Raw genomic sequence first — 22,898 nt, forward strand, 5'->3', positions numbered from 1 at the left:
CAATATCTCGTAACTTCAGTAAAGTAGGGCCTATCATCAATGAACAGGCTAGGATATTCTACACACAACAGACTGAAGACGGAACACCCACTCTCATCATTAGCGAAGAGAAAGAGCAAGCGAGCCAGCTGCACCTGTGATTTACATTTTGTGAGGGGGAAAAAAACAGTTTTCCATTAGGGATTTTTCTTAACGTTAAGGATCCCAATTTCTGTTGAACGTTTAAACATTTACACTCCTAATTCATACACCCTCACCTTCTCCCTCATTTGTTTTAGCAGAGAATACATCCTAAAACATACTGGGAAACTGTGATGTCACTGCTCTATTAATTGTTTATCTCCCTTTACCAGGTGTGGAACTACAAGCTGCGGCGTTGCCTCTTCACTCTTCTTGGACACCTGGACTACATCCGCACCACCTTCTTCCATCATGTGAGTCCTTTCTCATTTTTACATACAAAGTGGCTAGCCTACATCCATTCTGTTGTCACTTTTGAATGTCATGTTTATCCCTTAGTTTCATGTTCTGGTATAGAATGACATATAGCCCTAATGCGTTCTGAAACCCTTTCCTTTCTCCAGGACTATCCCTGGATTCTGAGTGCCTCAGATGACCAGACCATCCGCATCTGGAACTGGCAGTCCAGGACATGCGTGTGGTAAGTCTGTGCCTGAGCTAAGAGTTGGCACCTCACTCAAACGCTTGCATGTGTCTGTTTTTCTAATTGTAAATGATGATATCATTTTTTTGTGTTTCTCCTCTGCAGTGTCCTGACAGGGCATAATCACTATGTGATGTGTGCTCAGTTCCACCCATCTGAGGACCTGGTGGTGTCGGCTAGCCTGGACCAGACTGTGCGCGTGTGGGATATCTCTGGTGAGATCGTGGGGATGGGACTCAGGGTAGCGGGTGGGGGTGAGGTTTGGGGAGGGGACTGGGTGGTATGGAAAGGAAGCCAGGGACAGGACATGTCCTGAACCCCTTCCTCTCCACCTTTGTAGAAAAGGAATCGCTATGGGCTCTTAGCAGAAACACCTCTCTCCTTAGTTGAGATGGACAGGTGAATAGAGAGATTGAAAAGGATATCGTTTTTAGAATAGGGGAAGAGGATAATGAGAGCATAGCTATGAACGGAACTAAATACCTTTCAGTGAGAAGAATTGTAGAGCAAGGTAGTAAAATGAGCTAAGGTAACACTTTGTTAGATGGTGAGAGAGAGAGAATATGGGAGAGGTGTTTCTGTGCTTCTGCATGTTTAAATATCTATTTGTCGTCTGATTGTGTTTGACTGTCCTTCCATCATTCTTTTACTCTTCTCATATACTAACCCATTTTAGGTATCTAAGTTTCCTACCTCATTCTCAACTCACACACACCACATAATTCTGTTCCTCCTTTGGTAGATCAGTGTTGGCATGCATGGCTTCAGTGACTTCTCATAACCAAATATAATTGTATTTGTCACATGCTTTGTGAACAAAAAGTGTAGACTAACAGTGAAATGCTTAGTTACGGGTGCCTCCCAACAATAAAGAAAAATATAGAATAAATAATAACACAAGGAATAAATGCACAATGAGTAACAATAACTTGGCTATATACACAGGGTACCAGTACTGAGTAAATGTGCAAGGTTATTGAGGTAGATATGTACTGTAGCTCACAATCCTGTGCAGCTGGGAGGTGTGGATTTCCCGTATTTATTCTCACTATTCTGTGTGCATGAATGTCCCAGATTACATGATAGCCAACCGCTGTCTCCAGGCTCAGTTGGCCGTTACCATTTCACCTCTCAAATACCCTAAGTGAACTAGGCATCAGTGCCGTGCTACTACTCACTATTAACTGCTCCCATTGATGATAACGCATCACCTCGCAAACTTACCAATTGTTATTACCCTTTACTAATAAGTCATATATATGCATGATATAATGCTCTACCTGTGCAGTGCGCAATGTCTCCACGGCACAGTCAGTAATACTGTAAGTAGCCATAACATCCTCTTTCAGACTTTCTCAATATCATCTTTGCATTTCCTGATCAATGCTGGAGATTACATTAACTTGTAATTGATAGGTTTGTTGGTCAGTAAGCATGAACTCTTGGCATGACTCAAACCTCAAAGCAGCAGAAAGATGTTTAGTTTGTAGTAGTGTCTAACCCAAGCATGGACTCTCCAAAATACTACTCACCCCTCCTGACATTCAACGCCCAATCAGAGCACCTCTTTACAACCCCAACCACCAGCCCATCAGCCAAGTCCATCCCTTCCCATTTACACCTGTGTCACCTGTCCCCATGCTCTCCCTGGAAACATCAACACCTGAACATGGGTTCCTAGTGCAGTTCTCCTTCATGAATCCTCTTCCTGATCCTGTTGGCTTATTTGTTCACCACATGATTTCCCTGGGCTAGCGACACTGACACAAACTGTTCCCTCCATATTAAGTGTGTGTTCTGACTCGAGTCCTGGACATCATCTTTTTTTGATTGTTTAATTGTGATCCAATGACGGGGAACTGGGATGCTCTTTGTGTGTTGGTGATTAATTAACCCCATCATGGCTGTTTTGAAGTGCCGTTAAAAAGAGATGGTAGTTCCTGGACTCGAGTTAGGACCACACTGAGAAAACAGGTTGTGTTGTTGCTTTTCAGTGCCTGTGTGTGTGTTCCAACAGCTACGTTTTTGTGTTAGAGCTCTCAAATCATGCACTGCCTTTCCTCTCACTGATGGTATCTCTGAGTGTATTAACGTGTGTCAATCCGTCTCTTTCTCCCTCCCCTGTATGTGGGTTCCCCTGTGTAACGTGAATATGGATTCCCCTTGTGCGTGGTGCTATGTTTGTTGGTTCCAGGTCTGAGGAAGAAGAACCTCTCTCCCAGTGCCGTGGAGACTGAGGTGCGAGGCATCTCTGGCGTCGATTTGTTCGGCGCTTCCGATGCCGTCGTCAAACACGTGCTCGAGGTGAGTCATTGATGTATGTTGAAAGTAAAGTCAGTGTTTCCCCTAGGATATTTTTCAACAGTGGTTACAAAGTTAGCGTGGGGGCTGTGGTAGTAGTGGTTGTGGTTTTAGAGGCCCTCTTGGCCACAGAGACATGTTGCCGTTTTAGAGCATATCTCTTGCAATTCTACACATTTGCCATGTTTTATGCTTTGTTCTTATTTAATCTAAGTGACTCAAACATAATAAAATCAATGGGAGCTCCATGCCATGACTTTAAAAAAAATCCCTTTCTGTAGTTTTCATTTTGATTGTTAGGTCTCAAAGATGGTCTTATTTAAAAAAATATATATATATGTATATATATATATATATATATATAGCTCCATTATCTTTTCTACATAATTTGTGTCTGGTTTTACGTTTACACTGAAAACGTTTTTACCATCCTTAAAATTAAAGTATTCACACCCCTTTACTTTTTCCACATGTTCAGCCTGAATTTAAAATGGATTCCATTTTTATTTTTTTTGTCACTGGCCTACACACAATACCACCTAATGTCAAAGTAGAATAATGTTTGTAGATTTTTAAAAAACAAATTAATGAAAAGCTAAGTTGTCCTGAGTCAATAAGATTTCAACCCCCCTTTTCAGGAGTGAAACAAGTCACGTAATAAGTTGCTTGGACTCACTAGCCCTCTTTCCGTTGGCTTGAATGTAATGATCAAATTCAAGCTGGGCCAGCGCAGCCCATTTTCACAATTGCTGCCAGCTCGATTAGAATTCGGGCTGGTGATGCCGTTACTATGTAACCACCAGCTGATCACTGCTGGATGCTGACACCAAGTTTAGCTAGTTCATCTGGGCTTGTTGCTGTTAGCTAGCACATGGACAAGCAGTACTGCACTAGTCAGACAGGACATGAATTACCACCATAACTGGATCCTTCATTCATTTTTGCATTACACAAACTTTTATGAGAACAGTCAGCCCTCAAATGCTAGCTACCTAACGTTAGCTAGCAAATCGTAATTGTTAAGGACTGGGGAGTTTTTCAGGATAAAAAAAGAAACAGAATAGAGCTAAGCACAGGCTAAATCCTAGAGGAAAAACCTGGTTGTCTGCTTTCTACCAGACACAGAGAGATGAATTCACCTTTCATCAGGCCAATAACCTTAAACACAAGGCCAAAGCTACACACACACACACTGAATAAAAATATAAATCCACGTGAAGTGTTGGTCCCAGATTTCATAAACTGAAATAAAAGATCCCAGAAAATATGCACATGAAGGTTTTTAATTTAAATGGCACATTTTTTTTAGGTCCTTGTTAATAACCACTTGGGAGCCAGGCCCACCCACTGGGGAGCCAACTCAGCCAATCAGAATCAGATTTTCCCCACAAAAGGGCTACAATACAGACAGAAATACTCCTCAGTCTGCGGTTGTGAGGCCGTTTGGACGTCATGCCAAATTCTCTAAAATGACGGAGGCAGCTTATGGTCGAGAAATGAAAATGAAATTATCTTGCAACAGCTCTGTTGGACATTTCTAAAGTCAGCATGACAATTGCACATTCCCTCAACTTGAGACATCTGTGGCATTGTGTTATGTGACAAAATTGCACATTTTAGAGTGACCTTTTATTGTCCACAGCACAAGGTTCATCTGTGTAATGATCATGCTGATTAAACAGGCAAAGGAGAAAAGAACGTTAAGTCTATGCAATCCCAGGCCCACCCATGTCTGTGCCCCTGCCCAGTCTTGTGAAATCCATAAATTAAGGGCCTAATGAATTTATTTCAATTCACTGATTTCCTTATAGGCCGGCAGGGTAGCCTAGTGGTTAGAGCGTTGGACTAGTAACCGGAAGGTTGCAAGTTCAAACCCCCAAGCTGACAATGTACAAATCTGTCGTTCTGCCCCTGAACAGGCAGTTAACCCACTGTTCCTAGGCCGTCATTGAAAATAAGTATTTGTTCTGAACTAACTTGCCTAGTTAAATAAAATAAATATGAACTGTAAATCATTGAAATTGTTGCATATAGCGTTTTATTTTTGTTCAGTGTGTCTATCTAGATCTCTCTCTCGTATGTGTGTGTGTATATATATATATATATATATATATATATATATATATATACTGCTCAAAAAAATAAAGGGAACACTAAAATAACACATCCTAGATCTGAATGAAATATTCTTATTCAATACTTTTTTATTTACATAGTTGAATGTGCTGACAACAAAATCACACACAAATTATCAATGGAAATCAAATTTAGCAACCCATGGCGGTCTGGATTTGGAGTCACACTCAAAATTAAAGTGGAAAACCACACTACAGGCTGATCCAACTTTGATGTAATGTCCTTAAAACAAGTCAAAATGAGGCTCAGTAGTGTGTGTGGCCTCCACGTGCCTGTATGACCTCCCTACAATGCTCCTGATGAGGTGGCGGATGGTCTCCTGAGGGATCTCCTCCCAGACCTGGACTAAAGCATCCGCCAACTCCTGGACAGTCTGTGGTGCAACGTGGCGTTGGTGGATGGAGCGAGACATAATGTCCCAGATGTGCTGAATTGGATTCAGGTCTGGGGAACAGGTGGGCCAGTCCATAGCATCAATGCCTTCCTCTTGCAGGAACTGCTGAAACACTCCAGCCACATGAGGTCTAGCATTGTCTTGCATTAGGAGGAACCCAGGGCCAACCGCACCAGCATATGGTCTCACAAGGGGTCTGAGGATCTCATCTCGGTACCTAATGGCAGTCAGGCTACCTCTGGCGAGCACATGGAGGGCTGTGCGGCCCCCCAAAGAAATGCCACCCCACACCATGACTGACCCACCGCCAAACCGGTCATGCTGGAGGATGTTGCAGGCAGCAGAACGTTCTCCACTGCGTCTCCAGACTCTGTCACATGTGCTCAGTGTGAACCTGCTTTCATCTGTGAAGAGCAGAGGGCGCCAGTGGCGAATTTGCCAATCTTGGTGTTCTCTGGCAAATGCCAAACGTCCTGCACGGTGTTGGGCTGTAGGCACAACCCCCACCTGTGGACGTAGGGCCCTCATACCACCCTCATGGAGTCTGTTTCTGACCGTTTGAGCAGACACATGCACATTTGTGGCCTGCTGGAGGTCGTTTTGCAGGGCTCTGGCAGTGCTCCTCCTGCTCCTACTTGCACAAATGCGAAGGTAGCGGTCCTGCTGCTGGGTTGTTGCCCTCCTACGGCCTCCTTCACGTCTCCTGATGTACTGGCCTGTCTCCTGGTAGCGCCTCCATGCTCTGGACGCTACGCTGACAGACACAGCAAACCTTCTTGCCACAGCTCGCATTGATGTGCCATCCTGGATGAGCGGCACTACCTGAGCCACTTGTGTGGGTTGTAGACTCTGTCTCATGCTACCACTAGAGTGAAAGCACAGCCAGCATTCAAAAGTGACCAAAACATCAGCCAGGATGCATAGGAACTGAGAAGTGGTCTGTGGTCACCACCTGCAGAACCACTCCTTTATTGGGGGTGTCTTGCTAAATTGCCTATAATTTCCACCTGTTGTCTATTCCATTTGCACAACAGCATGTGAAATTTATTGTCAATCAGTGTTGCTTCCTAAGTGAACAGTTTGATTTCACAGAAGTTTGATTGACTTGGAGTTACATTGTGTTGTTTAAGTGTTCCCTTTATTTTTTTGAGCAGTGTATATATGGCATCCCAGGTCTATGCCCTATATATTTTAATATATATCCGAATTTTCAATATAGTATCCTATATGCCCGTCTTTGGAGAAGCAGAGCGGTGTGAGCTGAGCAGATCACTGAAATTAATACATATTTAATTAGTAGGTCCTGGAGTTTGTACTGCCCAAGATTAGCTCTGAGCTGTCTGAGGGCCAGCTATGAGCCATGTGAGTTTTCCTCTCTCTAAAGGGTCACGACCGTGGGGTCAACTGGGCCGCCTTCCATCCCAGCATGCCTCTCATCGTCTCAGGGGCTGACGACCGGCAGGTCAAGATCTGGAGGATGAACGGTGAGTGTGTTTAACTGGATGATGTATAGTCTTACTATGTACAGTGCTTTCAGAAAGTATTCACACCCCTTGACTTTTTTCACATTTAGTTGTTACAGCCTGAATTTAAAATGTATTAAATTTAGTTTTTGTGTCGCTGGCCTACACACATTACCCCACTCTGTGTGCAATAATAGTATTTTACATGATTTTTGAATGCTTACCTCATCTCTGTACCCCACACATACAATTATTTATAACTTGATTGTCTTACTTTCTCCTACCTCTCCAGAGTCCAAGGCATGGGAGCTGGACACCTGCAGGGGCCACTACAACAACGTGTCCTGTGCTGTCTTCCACCCCCGCCAGGAGCTCATCCTTTCCAACTCCGAGGACAAGAGCATCCGTGTGTGGGACATGTCCAAGAGGACTGGCGTCCAGACCTTCCGCAGGGACCACGACCGCTTCTGGGTGCTGGGCGCTCACCCCAACCTCAACCTATTTGCTGCCGGTAAGTGACTAACGTATAATGATAACAATTAATCAAATTGATATGGAGCTTTTTATTGTGCTCAAAGTATATTATATTGTAAGGCAGATGGTGGTATTCTTGACTCACCTCCTAAGCAGATGGGCACACATACTGAATATTGTTGCACTTCATTTCACTGTTTGTCAGTGACAGTGTGTTGTTGAAGACATTTGTTAATTAGAGGTGGAGTGCGTAACCAGGCTGTTTGTCCTCCAGGTCATGACAGTGGTATGCTGGTTTTTAAGCTGGAGCGTGAGCGTCCGGCCTACGCTGTGTACGGAAACATGCTCTACTACGTCAAGGACCGCTTCCTGCGACAGCTCGACTTCAGCAGCAGCAAGGACACTGCCGTCATGCAGCTCCGCAGTGTGTGTGTGTGTGTGTGTGTGTGTGCATGCTCATATAACACTGCGAAGTCTGTATTGTCCTTTAACTGAATTCTGAAGGATGAGACTGACTGCTTGCGATTTTCTAAAAGAATGTGAGAGGTCAGCTGGTTTTCTCATGATGTGATTTCTAACCACTGTTCTGTTTTTCTACTAGTGGGTCAAAGTTCCCAGTGTTCAGCATGTCTTACAACCCCGCAGAGAATGCTGTCCTGCTCTGCACTGTGAGTCTCGCTCTTAAAACAAACTTGCGTACACATAATAGGTTATACAGTCATGTCCAAAATTATTGGCACCCTGAGCAGACTATACAATAAATAATACAAATGCTGAGCTATATTGTGTACTTATAAAATTGGGAAATTATATCTATTTTATACTAAGACCATTGAGAGATTTTGTCTTTATTATTTTTATTATTTGTAACCCAGTTTTCATTACCTCACCTTTGCGAGGATAACGGCACTGAGCCTTTTTCGAAAATGTTTTATGGGATTGGAGACAACATTGGGAGGGATCTTAGACCTTTCCTCCATACAGAACCTTTCCAGATCCTTGATATCCTTCGTCTGTGCTTACGGCAGTGTTGTATGTAGTGCTTGAGACCGGTCTCGAGACCACAACTTATCAATTATGTAGTACAATAGAGAAATCATGCACAAAGTAGCCTACACAATCGCCAAGCACGTGAAATATATTCACATGCGCTCCGCACAAAACCTAGTTTCAGCGGAATATCATCTGCAGGCAGCAAGAGTGTGGAGCATGGAGCAGCTCACAGAAGAATGACATCGGTAGCCGGTAGAGTTGGAAAGACGTTTCAACTTATATCTACCAGTACACGCTAACTAAGCCTGCAATTGGTATGCAAACCAGGTATTGGAAAAGCTGAGTCTGAAGTGTTGGTTAGTAGGCTATTTGTGATGCACAATTGTCATTATGCCTGTTTGCATCAGGGGCGTAGACATGGATGGGCCTTGATGTGGTGGTTTAAGCGGTGGACTTAGACATCACCTTTTTATTTCTAGAAACCGTGTTATTTTAGGGAGTGGAAATCTGATCAATCTATAAAAAAAATAAAAAAATTTCACACCGGGTGCCTTTCCGTATGGGAACTTTTTGGCAAAATTAGAGTATACCCACTTCTACAGACGCCACTGCATTAGAGCCAATGGAAAGACAGCAGTCACACATGATATTAAAGGATAAGCAGTCCATAACTCAGACATAATAAGCCAGTAGGTCCCAGTCATAAGAATACAAAAACACAACCATTAAGGATTTCCCAATCAAAATGTACAACTATTACTTCCCATTGAAAAAAACATTTCACGCAAAGTAACCGGTGACCTTAAGTTTACAGTGGAACTGACAGCGTTTGAACTACTTTGTCTGTTTCATATCTGCAATCATATCAGTCAATATTTGAATATATAAATATCAAATTCTCTGTTTCTGCTACAAAACCAACTTTATAAGATGTTTTAAAAATAGGTTATATTTGACTCCGTGTTCCATGACGTACACTAAGGCATTGTTGGCAGGATAGATGGATGCAGTTCAATGCATGATTAATGTAATGCACCACTACATGTCTATTAATTGTCAAAACGCACGACCGCTTTCCTACTCTGCATTAGTATACGTAATTCCCAAACATTGTAAGTATTCATAACTTGAAAATGACCATATCTAAGTTTAATTCTTCCTGGGGGTGTATATGAACAGATGTGCCTAAAATGCTGTCAGTTCCACTTTAAATGCAACAATGTTTCACACACAAGCTATTTTCAAAGAGATGACTAACATCAAAATGCGCTGCAATAAACCCAGTTCCACTCACCAGATGATCATTTGAAACTTAACTTCTTGTTTAAAGTTATTCTTGAAAAGGGAGAAGCTACCAAATTAGCAACAACATCCTCTTTGATCACCTACTGCAGCCGCTACAAACTAGCAGAAAACAAAAGCTAACTAGCTAGACCATGGGAAAACTACTCGCTATTGTGCAGTGACCTGTTGGCCTTCAATTTTAAATATGTTTTTATACAAATGGTCCCACTCAGGGCCTCCTGAGTGGTGCAGCGGTCTAAGGTACTGCATTGCAGCGCTTGAGGTGTCACTAGTGTACCTCATTTGCACATGCTGTTTATAGATTTCTACTGTATTATTGATTGTATGTTTGTTTATTCCATGTGTAACTGTTGTTGTATGTGTAGGAACGGCTTTGCTTTATCTTGGCCAGGTCGCAGTTGCAAATTAGAACTTGTTCTCAACTAGCCTACCTGGTTAAATAAAATAAATAAAACTATAGACCCGGGTTCGATCCCGGGCTGTATCACAACCGGCCATGATTGGGATTCCCATAGGCGGAGCATAATTGGCCCAGCGTCGTCCGGGTTAGGGGAGGGTTTGGCAGGGGGGGGCTTTACTTGGCTCATCGCGCTCTAGCGACTCCTTGTGGCGGGCTGAGTGTCTGCAGGCAGACCTCTGTCGTCAGTTGAACGGTGTTTCCTCCGACACATTGGTGCGGTTGGCTTCCAGATTAAGCGGGCTGGTGTTAAGAAGCGCTGTTTGGCGGGTCTTGTTTCGGTTGAAGCATGACTCGACCTTCACCTCCCAAGCCCGTTGGAGAGTTGCAGCGATGAGACAAGATCGAAATTGGGGAGGGAAAAGGGGGTAAAATACAACAACAAAAATAACTGTCCCACTCATTTAAGTCAAAATGTTATTGGTTGAGATCACTGTCACTCTAAAATGTTGCCCTAATACAGTTGAATGGCAGATGCCTTTATCTAGCTCCTGATGGCCTAGCCAATGGCTGACTTAGCTAGCTAGATTTATCTCCACAGAGACGGCAAAGAAAAATCCTCATTTGATCTTTTTCTCTCTTCAGTGTTAACCTTTCCAACACTAACTGAAGCGATTAAATCAGAACATAATTTTAAAAATAATTCTATAAATCCTAAACTCTTCTCTGAAGGTGTAGAAGGCCAATTGTTCCCCACTGTGTTTGGGTTAGTAATAATTTTTAGTGGCTCTATTTTCTCTGTGCATGCATTTTTTTCACTTCTGAATGTCTAAAGAATCCATTTCTTAAATATGAACTCAAAAATACTGGACATTTTGAACTCCGTTCTTGACTCGGACTCGATTTGCTCCAGTCTTGGTCTTGAATCGGTCTCGCTTTAGGTGGTCTCGATCACAACACTGGCATATGGACTGGTCTCTTCAGTTCAAACCACATGTTTTCAATGGGGTTAAAGTCTGGAGACTGAGATGTCCACTACAGAATTTAGATTTTGTGGTCAATTGAACAATTTCTTTGTTTATTTTGATGTGTTCTTGGGATTCTATTTCTAATACTCGTTTTGATGAGCTCAATGTATCCAATCACACTGCGTCTGCTGAGACAGACAGGTCGAGTAGCTATTCAGGTGAGCCCCTCTCCAAGGGAGCCACTTCCCGCCAGCTGGTCATTCTCGCCTCTTCCTTGCGGAAGTGACTGCATTCACAAGAACCTCTCCTCAGCACAACTAGATTCCTGTCTTCTTGCTGAACTGGTTTCATACGAACCAAGATGTTAATTCCTAGGCCTGCAATCCCGTTAACGGGATCGATATGACAACAGCCAGTGAAAGTGCAGGGTGCCAAATTCACAACAACAGAAATCTCATAATTAAAATTCCTCAAACATACATGTATCTTATACCGTTTTAAAGGTAACCTTGTTGTTAATCCCACCACAGTGTCCGATTTCAAATAGGCTTTACAGCGAAGGTCACCACCAATCGTTTGTGGTGCTTAACAACTCACAGCTAAATTCAGCCATTTTTCCAGCCAATGAGAGGATTCACAAAAAGCACAAATCGAGATAAAATTAATCACTAACCTTTTGATGATCTTCATCAGATGACACTCATAGGACATCATGTTACACAATAAATGTATGTTTTGTTACGTTCACTAGTTCCAAAAACATCTGGTGATATTGCAGAGAGCCATGTCATTTTACAGAAATACTCATTATAAATGTCGTTGAAGTCAATTGTTAGACATGGAAATATAGATATACCTCTCCTTAATCTAACCGCTGTCAGATTTAAAAAAAAACTTTACGGAAAAAGCAAACCATGCAATCTGAGACAGCGCTCAGAAAATAAATAAATTGATCCGCCATGTTGGCGTCATCAGAAATCATATTATAAATATTCCCTTACCTTTGAAGATCTTCATCAGAATGCACTCCCAGGAATCCTAGTTTCACAATAAATGCTTGATTTGCTTGGTCAGTAGCTTCAGCCCAACATCACATAAACACACATACTCCAACTGACACTCACAAGCTCCTGATTAACCGACTATTAGCTAAACAATGTTTTTAATGTACTTATTATTAATTTTATCCTTATTATGTCTACTGTATCTCCAATAAGCTACTCAGGAAATGGCTAAGAATAGCCCATATTAATATATGTAGGCTTCAAAGAAATAATTTATTAAATGTCTATAGCGATTTTCTGAACTATCAAGGTGCTTCAAAAGCAAACAAACAAGCAATACATCATGAGTAGCCTAACTATAGTTAGGTGAACCAATAGAGAGGCCAAGTCTTTGACTGTATGCATCCTCCAAGGATGTAGAGGGACAGTTCATGGCTTGATCATGGGAAGGTGGTCAGAGAGATGTTTGATGAAGAGTCTGGTGATGAACATGTAGAGGGCTACTCTGGGAATCAAACAGTGACATTTTTTTGCATGTAAATCTTGGTGAGATAAAAAAATATATATATGCATGCTACAACACAACAGTAAACAATACATGAATTGCACTATAACGGTAACAAACGGTGCCCACAAACTGTTGGGGCCTACTTAAAGCTGTCTCAACAGCAGAGTCCCAACACCTTTACACTGCTATACCTGGCTGTCAGCGGAGCCTTGTCTGGCAGCCTTTAAAAATAAAAAATGCTGGTATGGCTGGCTTGCTTAAACAAATGTGGGTTCTACTGACAATTGAGATGTACAAACTTTGGCATAAGGGGACGATGAGCAGATAAGAGGCAATCCGCAATTTGAGCGAGCTAGGACGGACGTAGTCAGCAACTTTGTTCAGCACTTTTGAAATGTACATTATTATAAATGTACATTATTCTCTCTGTACACCCAAGTCAGAACCACATGATAAATAAAGGGGGCATATAAGCAGACAATGAAATCGCTTACAATATTCAATGATGACATTTCTCTAAAACAGGCTATGGGCTACATGTGCACCACCAACAGTTAACAGCTTACTACACAAGATACATTTAGTATTACTTTCTTAGCTACCGTATACATATCTCCCTGGCATATTACATAATTTATGCAGCAGCATACAAGACATTTTTGCACTCCCCTTGTTGTGCTGTATTCACTTTAACAGGAAGGTGGCGTGGCGGTCCTTGTGTGGGCAAATTTTGTCATCAAAGTCTGGCATTCTCTGGATTTATGGTGCTTTCAAGACAACTGGGATCTCTGAAAAAAACAATGTTGAATCATGATGACTTCAGTGATCTTCGGGTCGGAGCTCTAGAAAGCTCCGACTTGCAATTCCGAGTTGGAGGACCGTTCAAAACTTATTTTCCCAGTCTGAGTTCCCAGTGGTCTTGAACGCACTGTAGTCAGATTTCTCAGTTACGAGTTTCCAGTTGTTTTGAGTACGGCAGAAGTCATGCTGGATTGACAGCATGGCCAATGTTGAATGTTTATCCTTTTAAGCTTGAGAAAAGAGACATTTAAACCCAGACTTGGCACCACACACCCTCTCCACTGAACAGCAGGCTAGTGATTGCTTTACAGTGCTTTGTTAGCCACTGATTCCTTCCAAACCACTCATTGTTGATTTTGCGATTTCTAACTTGTTGTGTAATGTTTATGGCCGATGTGCACCGATGCGTTTTATCTTCATTATTTCTCTTGATATGACAAGGCTGGAAAATGATTTACCAGTAGATTGTCGACTTGATTCATGATAATGACTGCTAGTTAAGATTTTGAAAGTATGGACTGATCATATCAACATCCTATCAACATTAATCAAAGCTACTGTAGATATGATTTCATGTCATTTTGTCTGTGGCCAATGACCTTGAGCCTTCTTGGATGGGCACTTCTAATGTAACTATGGCAGCACACAAGGGCCTTGAGTTTTTGAGCTCTACTCTTAGATTTTGCAGTGACGTAGTGTCCCTATGGGTGACAGAACACTGAGCCAATCACGGCTCAACTAGAGAACATTACCAACCCCTACGCTCCGTATTTTCTGCTGTCTGCCCCACCACAGAAAGCACAGAGCTAGGCTGAAACACCTGCATTTTGGAGCTGCCTTACTGATGTGACCTGTATTAATGCCAAAATAACATGCAAACTGGTACACCAAATAATGATTTTATTTTGTATTATTTTAACTAAACAGGTGGGGCGCTGTCATGGTCAAGTCATATTGGCAAAGTTGTTGTGAAAATGGAGAGCAGTATGTCTGTTATAAAAAAAGATGTTCTGCGTTTTTGATTCAAATCAACTATACTAGATGTTCCAACGGTCTGCACCAATGACTTGTCGGCTATGCGTGGAAGCCAGTAGATGCTTCATGTCTTTGTTAGTTAATGGTCCATTTCTGTGAGACTGGCAGTTATTTGCTTGACAATCACTGGCTGACAAAATGTCATGACTGCCACAGCCCTAGGCTTTACTATCATATAGCACAATGTTTTATGGGTACATAATCATGATAGGACAAAAGTTGACCTCACCCAACCCTACATTCAACAAATGTAAACTCCACTTGGCTTGAAACCGGTGCTATGGTCAGGTGAGCCCTTTGGCCACGCACACGCTATTGTATTATTTATTTGATAGTCTTTTTTGCTCATCTTTATCGAGGTTGCCAATCATTTTGGACCTGACTGTACTTACACATACAGTGCCTTCAAGTATTCACACCCCTTGACCTTTTACACAATTTGTGTTACAGCCTGAATTTAAAGTGGATTAAATGTAGTTTAGTCACTGGCCTACACACAATGCCCCATAATGTCAATGAAATTATTATTATTTTATTTAAAAAATTACAAATGAAAAGCTGCGTTCTACCAGACACTGAGAGATGAATTCACCTTTCAGCAGGACAATAACCTAAAACACAAGGCCAAATCTACACTGGAGATGCTTACCAGTTGCCGAGTTACAGTTTTGACTTAAATCTGCTTAAAAATCTATGGGAAGACCTGTAAATGGTTGTCTAGCGATGATCAACAACCAATTTGACAGAGCTTGAAGAATTTTGTAAAGAAAAAATGGCAAATGTTGCACAATCCAGGTATGGAAAGCTCTTAGAGACCTACCCAGAAAGACTCACAGCTGTAATCGCTGTATTGACTCAAGGGGTTGAATACTTAATCACAATATTTATTTTTCATAAATGATAACATTTGTAACAAATGTTTCTTCCATTTTGCCATTATTTTGTGTAAATTGTTGACCAAAAAAAAGACAATTAAATCCATTTAATCCCACTTTGTAACACAACATAATGTGGAAAAAGTCAAGGGGTGTGAATACTTTCTGAAGGTACTGTACATACTCATCATTTAGACCCTTTCTTTAGTTGTTGAAAATGTATTGACGTGTCTCTTCTATTGCAGAGGGCAACTAACCTGGAGAACAGCACCTATGACTTGTACTCCATCCCCAAAGAGAGCGACTCTCAGAATCCAGATGGTAAAACTACACTCTTATTCTCTCTTTTAACGAGATGGCATCTGTGAAATGTGAATGCATTTCCAATTTCATATCTTGCTTTTTAGATGATTTAATAACCCCACTAAACCCATGTTAATTCTTTCTCCCCCTCCTGCAGCTCCTGAGGGGAAAAGATCCTCTGGTCTGACTGCAGTCTGGGTCGCCAGGAACCGGTTCGCTGTTCTGGACCGCATGCACTCGGTAAGTGTGTGTGTGCACATGATTAAATAGCATGTATTGTCTGGACCAATGGCTGTAGTTATTCTAAATATGGTTACAGTACAGTTAAGAGGTCAGAGGATGACTAGTAATGATGGTGAACCCTGCTCTCCCTCCAGCTGCTGATCAAGAACCTGAAGAATGAGATTGTGAAGAAGGTACAGGTACCTAGCTGCGAGGAGATCTTCTATGCCGGGACGGGCTCCCTGCTGCTGCGCGACGCAGACGGAGTCACCCTCTTTGACGTGCAGCAGAAACGCTCGCTGGCCACCGTGAAGATCGCCAAGGTCAAGTATGTGGTCTGGAGCGCCGACACCAGCCATGTTGCCCTGCTGGCTAAACACGGTATGTACTGAACACACCCTAAACACACATCTTATCAGTCTTTTCATCTCGGGTTTTGCTGCCAAGATTTTCTCCCTACTAGTTGTTTTTCCAACCTTTCACAGATTCTCTCTCTCTCTCTACCTGTTGTCAACAACCTATCCTAAATGTACACCCTATCTAGCTGTTCACTCGCTTTCTAGTACCCCCAGATGTTAGCCTTCCTTTACCTGTTAATAAACCTAATTGTCTGCTTGCCCCGGCAGCCATTATGATCTGCAACAGGAAGCTGGAGAGTCTGTGCAGCATCCATGAGAACATCCGTGTGAAGAGTGGAGCCTGGGATGAGAGTGGAGTCTTCATCTACACCACCTCCAACCACATCAAATACGCCCTCACCTCAGGGTAAAGACACACCACTACTGCACAAGACAACGCTCTAGTGACTAGTTTGAGAGAGGAGAGCAGTATCCAACTTTTCTAATCACACTCCACTCCTCTTTCTGTAGTGATCATGGTATCATCCGGACTCTGGATCTGCCCATCTACGTAACCCGGGTCAGAGGCAACAGTGTCTATTGTCTTGACCGTGAGTGCAGGCCCCGCGTGCTGAACATTGACCCCACGGAGTACCGCTTCAAACTGGCCCTGGTCAACCGCAAATATGAGGAGGTGAGGAGGAGGTCATTTGATGCTCCTTCTCTCTTTTCCCTTTCTGGAGTTACTTTTTGACTGACTCTGTTTGACCCCTGACCTCCTACAGGTGCTGCACATGGTGCGTAACGCCAAGCTGGTTGGCCAGTCCATCATCGCCTACCTGCAGAAGAAAGGCTATCCGGAGGTTGCCCTGCACTTCGTCAAGGATGAAAAGACCCGCTTCAGTCTGGCTTTGGAGTGTGGAAACATTGAGGTGGGTTTGAGACCCCAGGTTTCATTCAACATCTCTGAGAGACCGTCTGTGTGAAACACTGTGTGGTGTAATCTGCCCTCCGATCCTGTAGGTGGCGTTGGAGGCTGCCAAGGCTCTGGATGAGAGGGGCTGCTGGGAGCGGCTGGGCGAGGCGGCGCTGCTGCAGGGTCACCACCAGGTCGTGGAGATGTGCTACCAGAGGACCAAGAACTTCGACAAGCTCACCTTCCTCTACCTCATCACCGGCAACCTGGCCAAGCTACGCAAGATGATGAAGATAGGTTAGACAGATAGAGAAGTGTGTTTTGTTTCAGACCAATAGTGCTTGTGTTTGTCAGAGTTTTTGACTGACAAGTGTTTGATCACTGTGTTGCAGCTGAGATCAGAAAGGACATGAGTGGACACTACCAGGGTGCTCTATATCTGGGGGACGTCAGCGAGAGAGTCCGCATCCTGAAGAACTGTGGCCAGAGTGAGTCTTCTTAAATGAACACACACCTCTTACTCTCTCTTTCCAACTTCCTCAATGTTTCTGACATGGGACTCTTGTTTGTGGTGCTTTTGGTCTAAACTGCTTGTTAACTCTGTGGCTGTCTTCCATTTGTAGAGTCACTGGCATATCTGACTGCTGCCACCCACGGGATGGACGAAGAAGCGGAAGCCCTGAAAGAGACCTTTGACCCAGAAAAGGACACTGTCCCTGAGGTGGACCCCAATGCCCAGCTGCTGCAGCCGCCACCTCCCATCAACCCCCTGGATACCAACTGGCCCCTGCTCACTGTGTCCAAGGGCTTCTTCGAGGGAGCCATTGCAGCCAAGGGTGAGTCCCCTGCACGGACAGCACATTTTGTGTTAGCCATTTGGGACTAGCCTGGGGTAGTGTATTGTGTCGTGTCAGCATATTTGTTGTGGGGAGTTGTTTCATTTGTTTTTTATTGTGGGTGTTGCAGGGAAGGCTGGTCAGATGGCTGCAGACATGGATGTTGATGCCCCAGGAGGAGAGGGCTGGGGAGAGGACGCAGAGCTTCAGCTGGATGAGGGTGAGTCCCTCTCAAAAAATCCTTAAATGAGGTGACAAGACTTTAGATTGCCACTATCTTACCCCATCTCTTTCTATGTTTCTCTCATTTATCTCCTCTCTCTATTTATTTGTATATTTTTTTTAGGGGATAGATCAGCTTTATAATTTCAGATAGATTGTAGCTTCCGTCAATGTAATTTTCTGCATCACTTCCAATCCCCCACATATTTCTTTTGCAAATATACAGTACCAGTCAAAAGTTTGGACACACCTACTAATTCAAGGGTTTTTCTTTATTTTGACTATTTTCTACATTGTAGAATAATAAAAAGTGTTAAACAAATCAAAATATTTTAGTTATATTTTAGATTCTTCAAAGAAGCCGCCCTTGCCTTGACACTTTTTTGGTTACTACATGATTCCATATGTGTTATTTCATAGTTTTGATGTCTTCACTATTAAGCTCCATTCAACCCCTCCCATCTATTAACACCATCCATATTGGATTTCTATTTGACATCTCTTTCTTTCCATCAGATGGTTTCATGGATGCCCAGGATGGATTAGGGGAGGAAGGAGGTGCCACGAAGGAGGAGGGAGGAGGCTGGGAGGTAGAGGAGGATCTGGACCTGCCTCCAGAGCTGGTGAGATGATTCTCTTCCTTAACAAGAAATCTCCACTCTTTGGTTTAGCAGGACTCATAGCATGACTGATGACTAGTCAGTCTGAGAATGTTGCCTCTTCTCTCTCCCACTAGGAGTTGCCAGCTGGTGCCGGAGTAGGGGCTGAAGATGGTTTCTTTGTCCCTCCTACCAAGGGCATGAGCCCCACCCAGCTGTGGTGCAACAACTCCCAGCTCCCTGTGGACCACGTCCTGGCTGGTTCCTTTGAGACCGCCATGAGGGTAAGCTCTCTCTCTCTCACACACACACACACACTGGCCTTTTATACAGGTTTATACTTTATACTAGTCTCTCTTTCTTTCTCTTTTTAGTTGCTCCATGACCAGGTTGGGGTGGTGCAGTTCGGGCCCTATAAGCAGCTGTTCATGCAGACTCTATCCCGCGGGAGGACATGCTACCTGGGCCTGCCGTCTCTGCCCTGCCTGCGTGGTAACCCGCAGAGGAACTGGAAAGACTGTGGGGCCAAGCAGGGGCTGCCCGCTGTGGGTCTTCGTCTCTCAGATCTCATTGCCCGCCTGCAGCAGTGCTACCAGCTCACCACTGCCGGCCGCTTTGAGGAGGCCGTTGAACGCTTCCGCACCATCCTGCTGTCTGTGCCACTGCTGGTGGTTGACAACAAGCAGGAGATCGCAGAGGTACGTAGACTTGTTTAGACTAAGGTTAATCAAGTGTGGGCCTGATGGTAGTGGTGATAACCTGATTGAGGTCACTGTCTCTCTTAGGCTCAGCAGCTGATCACAATCTGCAGAGAATACATTGTTGGCCTCACCATGGAAACGGAAAGGAAAAAGTTGCCTAAAGACACATTGGACCAGCAGAAGAGGCTGTGTGAGGTATTGTCATTGTGTTTCTTACCTACTTCCCAACTGAACAATTAGTCCGCAATCTCCCTATTCATTGAGGAGCTCACTACCCATTGATTTTAAAAAAAAAAGATTGTATGTGTTGTTTTTCCCAGATGGCAGCTTACTTCACCCACTGCAGTCTCCAGCCAGTCCACATGGTCCTTGTCTTACGTACAGCACTAAATCTATTCTTTAAACTGAAGAACTTCAAGACAGCTGCCAGTTTTGCCCGTCGTCTGCTTGAACTAGGACCCAAACCAGAGGTGGCACAGCAGGTAACAAAGTGTGTGTGTGTGTGCTATGTCCCTTTATACACATTAAATTATTTCTATATATTCACTGTCTCTTACCTTCTCCGTCTCTGTATTAAAGACACGCAAGATCTTGGCAGCATGCGAGAAGACGCTGACCGATGCCCACCAGCTGAACTACGACCCCCACAATCCATTTGACCTGTGCGCTGCCTCGTACACGCCCCTGTACCGTGGACGCCCAGTGGAGAAGTGTCCCCTCTCTGGGGCCTGCTATTGCCCCCCCTACAAGGGCCAGGTCTGCAGGGTCACACAGGTCAGTCAAGAGAACTGCCCTACTGTGTTGTCATGTACAGAATGCCCCTCTATTTAGAAGTGTCCCGCTTTGATATGAAGTTGTATTAATTGCTTTGTAACTGAGTGTTAAAACATATTTTAGATGTCCTCTCCTGTCAGTGGTATCGTTGACCGTTAACCTTCTTGTTTTCAAGGTGACTGAGATCGGAAAGGATGTGATTGGTCTGCGTGTCAGCCCTCTGCAGTTTCGTTAGAGGACGTGAAAAGGACCAGGAATGGGGAAGAACGACATTGATCCATTCAGCGAAACACATCCACACTTTATTCTATATACACACCGTTTCTTTCTTGGATTAGATAGAAGAAAACATCATTAATGAGAGAAAAGGGTTGGTAGGGTGACATACAATTTATTGGTGAGCAAATGTTATTTTGATGTTAAGCCTTTTTATGTTTCTGACTGACTGCCTGCTTTACCTTTCCTGTGATGCTGTACTTGTGAGTGTTATATCATCTCTGCTCCAACGTTTGAGAATTGTTGTTTTATTAGAACCCTACTAGACAAACCTGTCCGTCTCTTTCTGACCTGTAAGCCCCATAAAATGAATAATACAAAATGAGCATCACTGCTTTGTGTAACTTGTTAAATCAAATAAAAGCTCTACAACTAATTTACTAATATGTGGCGTACACAATTCTGTAATTTCACAAGTGTCATTCACAAGTTTCAAGTCCTGGTTTTCAAACATGGACACCCCAAACAATGCTTTGACAGCTCTGGATCAAAGTCATGTTCTGCTAATGTCGCAAGTACAACATGAAAGGGACAAAGTGGTGCAAATAAAAGTTGTCTTTAAGACCAAATGGCCCAACATTTAAATATCATTTCTTCCTTTTCCCCAGAGGAACAGGTTGAATCATTCATATGTAGAAATCATTGCCATTGTATCATTTTGAGGAACCATCTTGGGAGTTTTCAATGTGTATTTCTGGTAATAGGAGAATGCATACCAGAGATTGGATATGCCTTTTAAACAATGGAGGACGGCTCATAATAATGGCTGGAACAGAGCGAATGGAATACCATTGCCGTGTCTTTGGCTATGCCGGATTAAGTGATATGACATGCTATTCTATAAAATAATTTCTCCGTAATTAATATTACCTGATTAAGCTAATCAAGTAAATGTAATTAACTAGAAAGTCAGGTTACCACAAAATGTTTATAGAGCTGTTATCTTCCGAATAAACTCTTAAAGACCTAGTCATCTTTTACATCAGTAGCAGTCAATATTTAATCGTCACTTTAATTCAGTCTCATCTGAAAGTTGTAAATTCTTGGTTATCTTCACGAACCCTGGCTAACAAGTTGAATCAGCAATGCAAAATTGGGTTTAATTATTTATTTACTAAATACCTAACTAATCACACAGAATTACACATACACATAATTAATCATAACTTTATTACAAATTACGTCATAAAGGAAAACGTCCCTAGCGGGCGGAACAGATATGACCGCTTGTTACACAAGGGAAAAGGGCTTGGGTTGAGTGAAGGAGCGGGAAGAATGAGGACCAAATGAAGAAGCTGTGCTATCGTAAATACAGTATCTTATGCATTCTAAATTACCGCCCTTTTGGAAAAGGAAAATGCAATAAATATCTACTCTGAGCTGCGCTTCAGTAGGTTGGTGGTAGATGGAAGGCCGTGTTGTCTCTGGTGGTCAATTGGGTACGTTGTAGTAACGTCGTTGTGTGATAGACGGGATACTCTGTCTGTTTCTTCCTAACCCTCATTTGCAGCTGCTGTTGCTATAAGTCAACGGCTAGGAGGTATCACTTCTGTAGTGAGTAAGAGTTCAAAGTTCATACCATTCGCAACCAAGGCTCACGCTGATGTTGGCTTCGTTCTGTAGTTATCTGAACCATTCTGACATTGGACAGTCGTCCTCACATCCTCGGAACAGGAGGTTACATTGTCGTCAAAGCTTTATATAGGAAGGGAGAGGAGGGCGTGTTTGAAAAGTGTTATAGCCCATGTCCCTTCACAGGCACGGGCCACTGATTGAGCATAGCCCTGACCTTATGAAAATCCAAATCTCACATTTTAGAAGCTAAAATCCGATTTCATCCCATCACGAATCATTTCATATTCAAACATTTAAATTGAACAATAATTCCATGTGAATCCGATAACTGATGTGTAGACTTTCCACAGTAGACTTTGTCATCTTATCATTGATGAGAATGTCTCAGATGACAACCGAACTGACATCATATTCATTAAGTACCACCGCATATGTTCAATTGGTCGGATTACCAGAATATAGTTTATTCCCCCCACCTTCTGATGTTCCCAGAATCTCTATGTTAACCAAAGGGGTTTGCAAATGTAGCATCAGTAGGGTAGAGAGAGGAAAAAGGGGGGAAGAGGTATTTATGACTGTCATAAACCTACCCCCAGGCCAACGTCATGACAATGCCACAGGATGTTTTTGTGCTGGTCAAGGGCACTCAGGTCTGGAGTGAACCAAGGGCTATATCTGTTCCTGATTCTACATTTTTTGAACGGGGCATGCTTATTTAAGATTGTGAGGAAGGCACTTTTAAAGATTAACCAGGCATCTTCTACGCAAGCAATGAGGCAGTGACCGCTGAGATCCTGGTTGAAGACAGCAGAGGTGTA

The 22,898-nt window shown here is 43.0% G+C and overlaps 1 protein-coding gene across 1 annotated transcript in view; it reads left to right on the forward strand.

Annotated features, from left to right (window-relative positions):
• The window catches only part of LOC115102799 (coatomer subunit alpha-like), a 30,385-nt gene extending 9,500 nt beyond the window's left edge, over positions 1-20,885 (forward strand). Inside the window, exons 4-28 of the mRNA XM_065005603.1 lie at positions 354-434; positions 585-661; positions 770-879; positions 2,859-2,968; positions 6,880-6,979; positions 7,251-7,469; positions 7,707-7,855; positions 8,032-8,100; positions 15,564-15,639; positions 15,779-15,861; positions 15,999-16,224; positions 16,470-16,608; positions 16,713-16,875; positions 16,967-17,113; positions 17,205-17,394; positions 17,490-17,585; positions 17,721-17,933; positions 18,064-18,153; positions 18,672-18,778; positions 18,892-19,038; positions 19,129-19,452; positions 19,540-19,650; positions 19,776-19,937; positions 20,035-20,229; positions 20,405-20,885. Coding sequence (XP_064861675.1) covers positions 354-434; positions 585-661; positions 770-879; positions 2,859-2,968; positions 6,880-6,979; positions 7,251-7,469; positions 7,707-7,855; positions 8,032-8,100; positions 15,564-15,639; positions 15,779-15,861; positions 15,999-16,224; positions 16,470-16,608; positions 16,713-16,875; positions 16,967-17,113; positions 17,205-17,394; positions 17,490-17,585; positions 17,721-17,933; positions 18,064-18,153; positions 18,672-18,778; positions 18,892-19,038; positions 19,129-19,452; positions 19,540-19,650; positions 19,776-19,937; positions 20,035-20,229; positions 20,405-20,464 — 3,444 coding nt within the window. The 3' untranslated portion in view covers positions 20,465-20,885. The remainder of the gene's footprint in view (positions 1-353; positions 435-584; positions 662-769; positions 880-2,858; positions 2,969-6,879; positions 6,980-7,250; positions 7,470-7,706; positions 7,856-8,031; positions 8,101-15,563; positions 15,640-15,778; positions 15,862-15,998; positions 16,225-16,469; positions 16,609-16,712; positions 16,876-16,966; positions 17,114-17,204; positions 17,395-17,489; positions 17,586-17,720; positions 17,934-18,063; positions 18,154-18,671; positions 18,779-18,891; positions 19,039-19,128; positions 19,453-19,539; positions 19,651-19,775; positions 19,938-20,034; positions 20,230-20,404) is intronic.
• The last annotated feature ends 2,013 nt before the right edge of the window (positions 20,886-22,898 follow it).

The sequence above is a fragment of the Oncorhynchus nerka genome, linkage group LG20 (assembly GCF_034236695.1).
Source record: "Oncorhynchus nerka isolate Pitt River linkage group LG20, Oner_Uvic_2.0, whole genome shotgun sequence".
NCBI lineage: Eukaryota > Metazoa > Chordata > Actinopteri > Salmoniformes > Salmonidae > Oncorhynchus > Oncorhynchus nerka.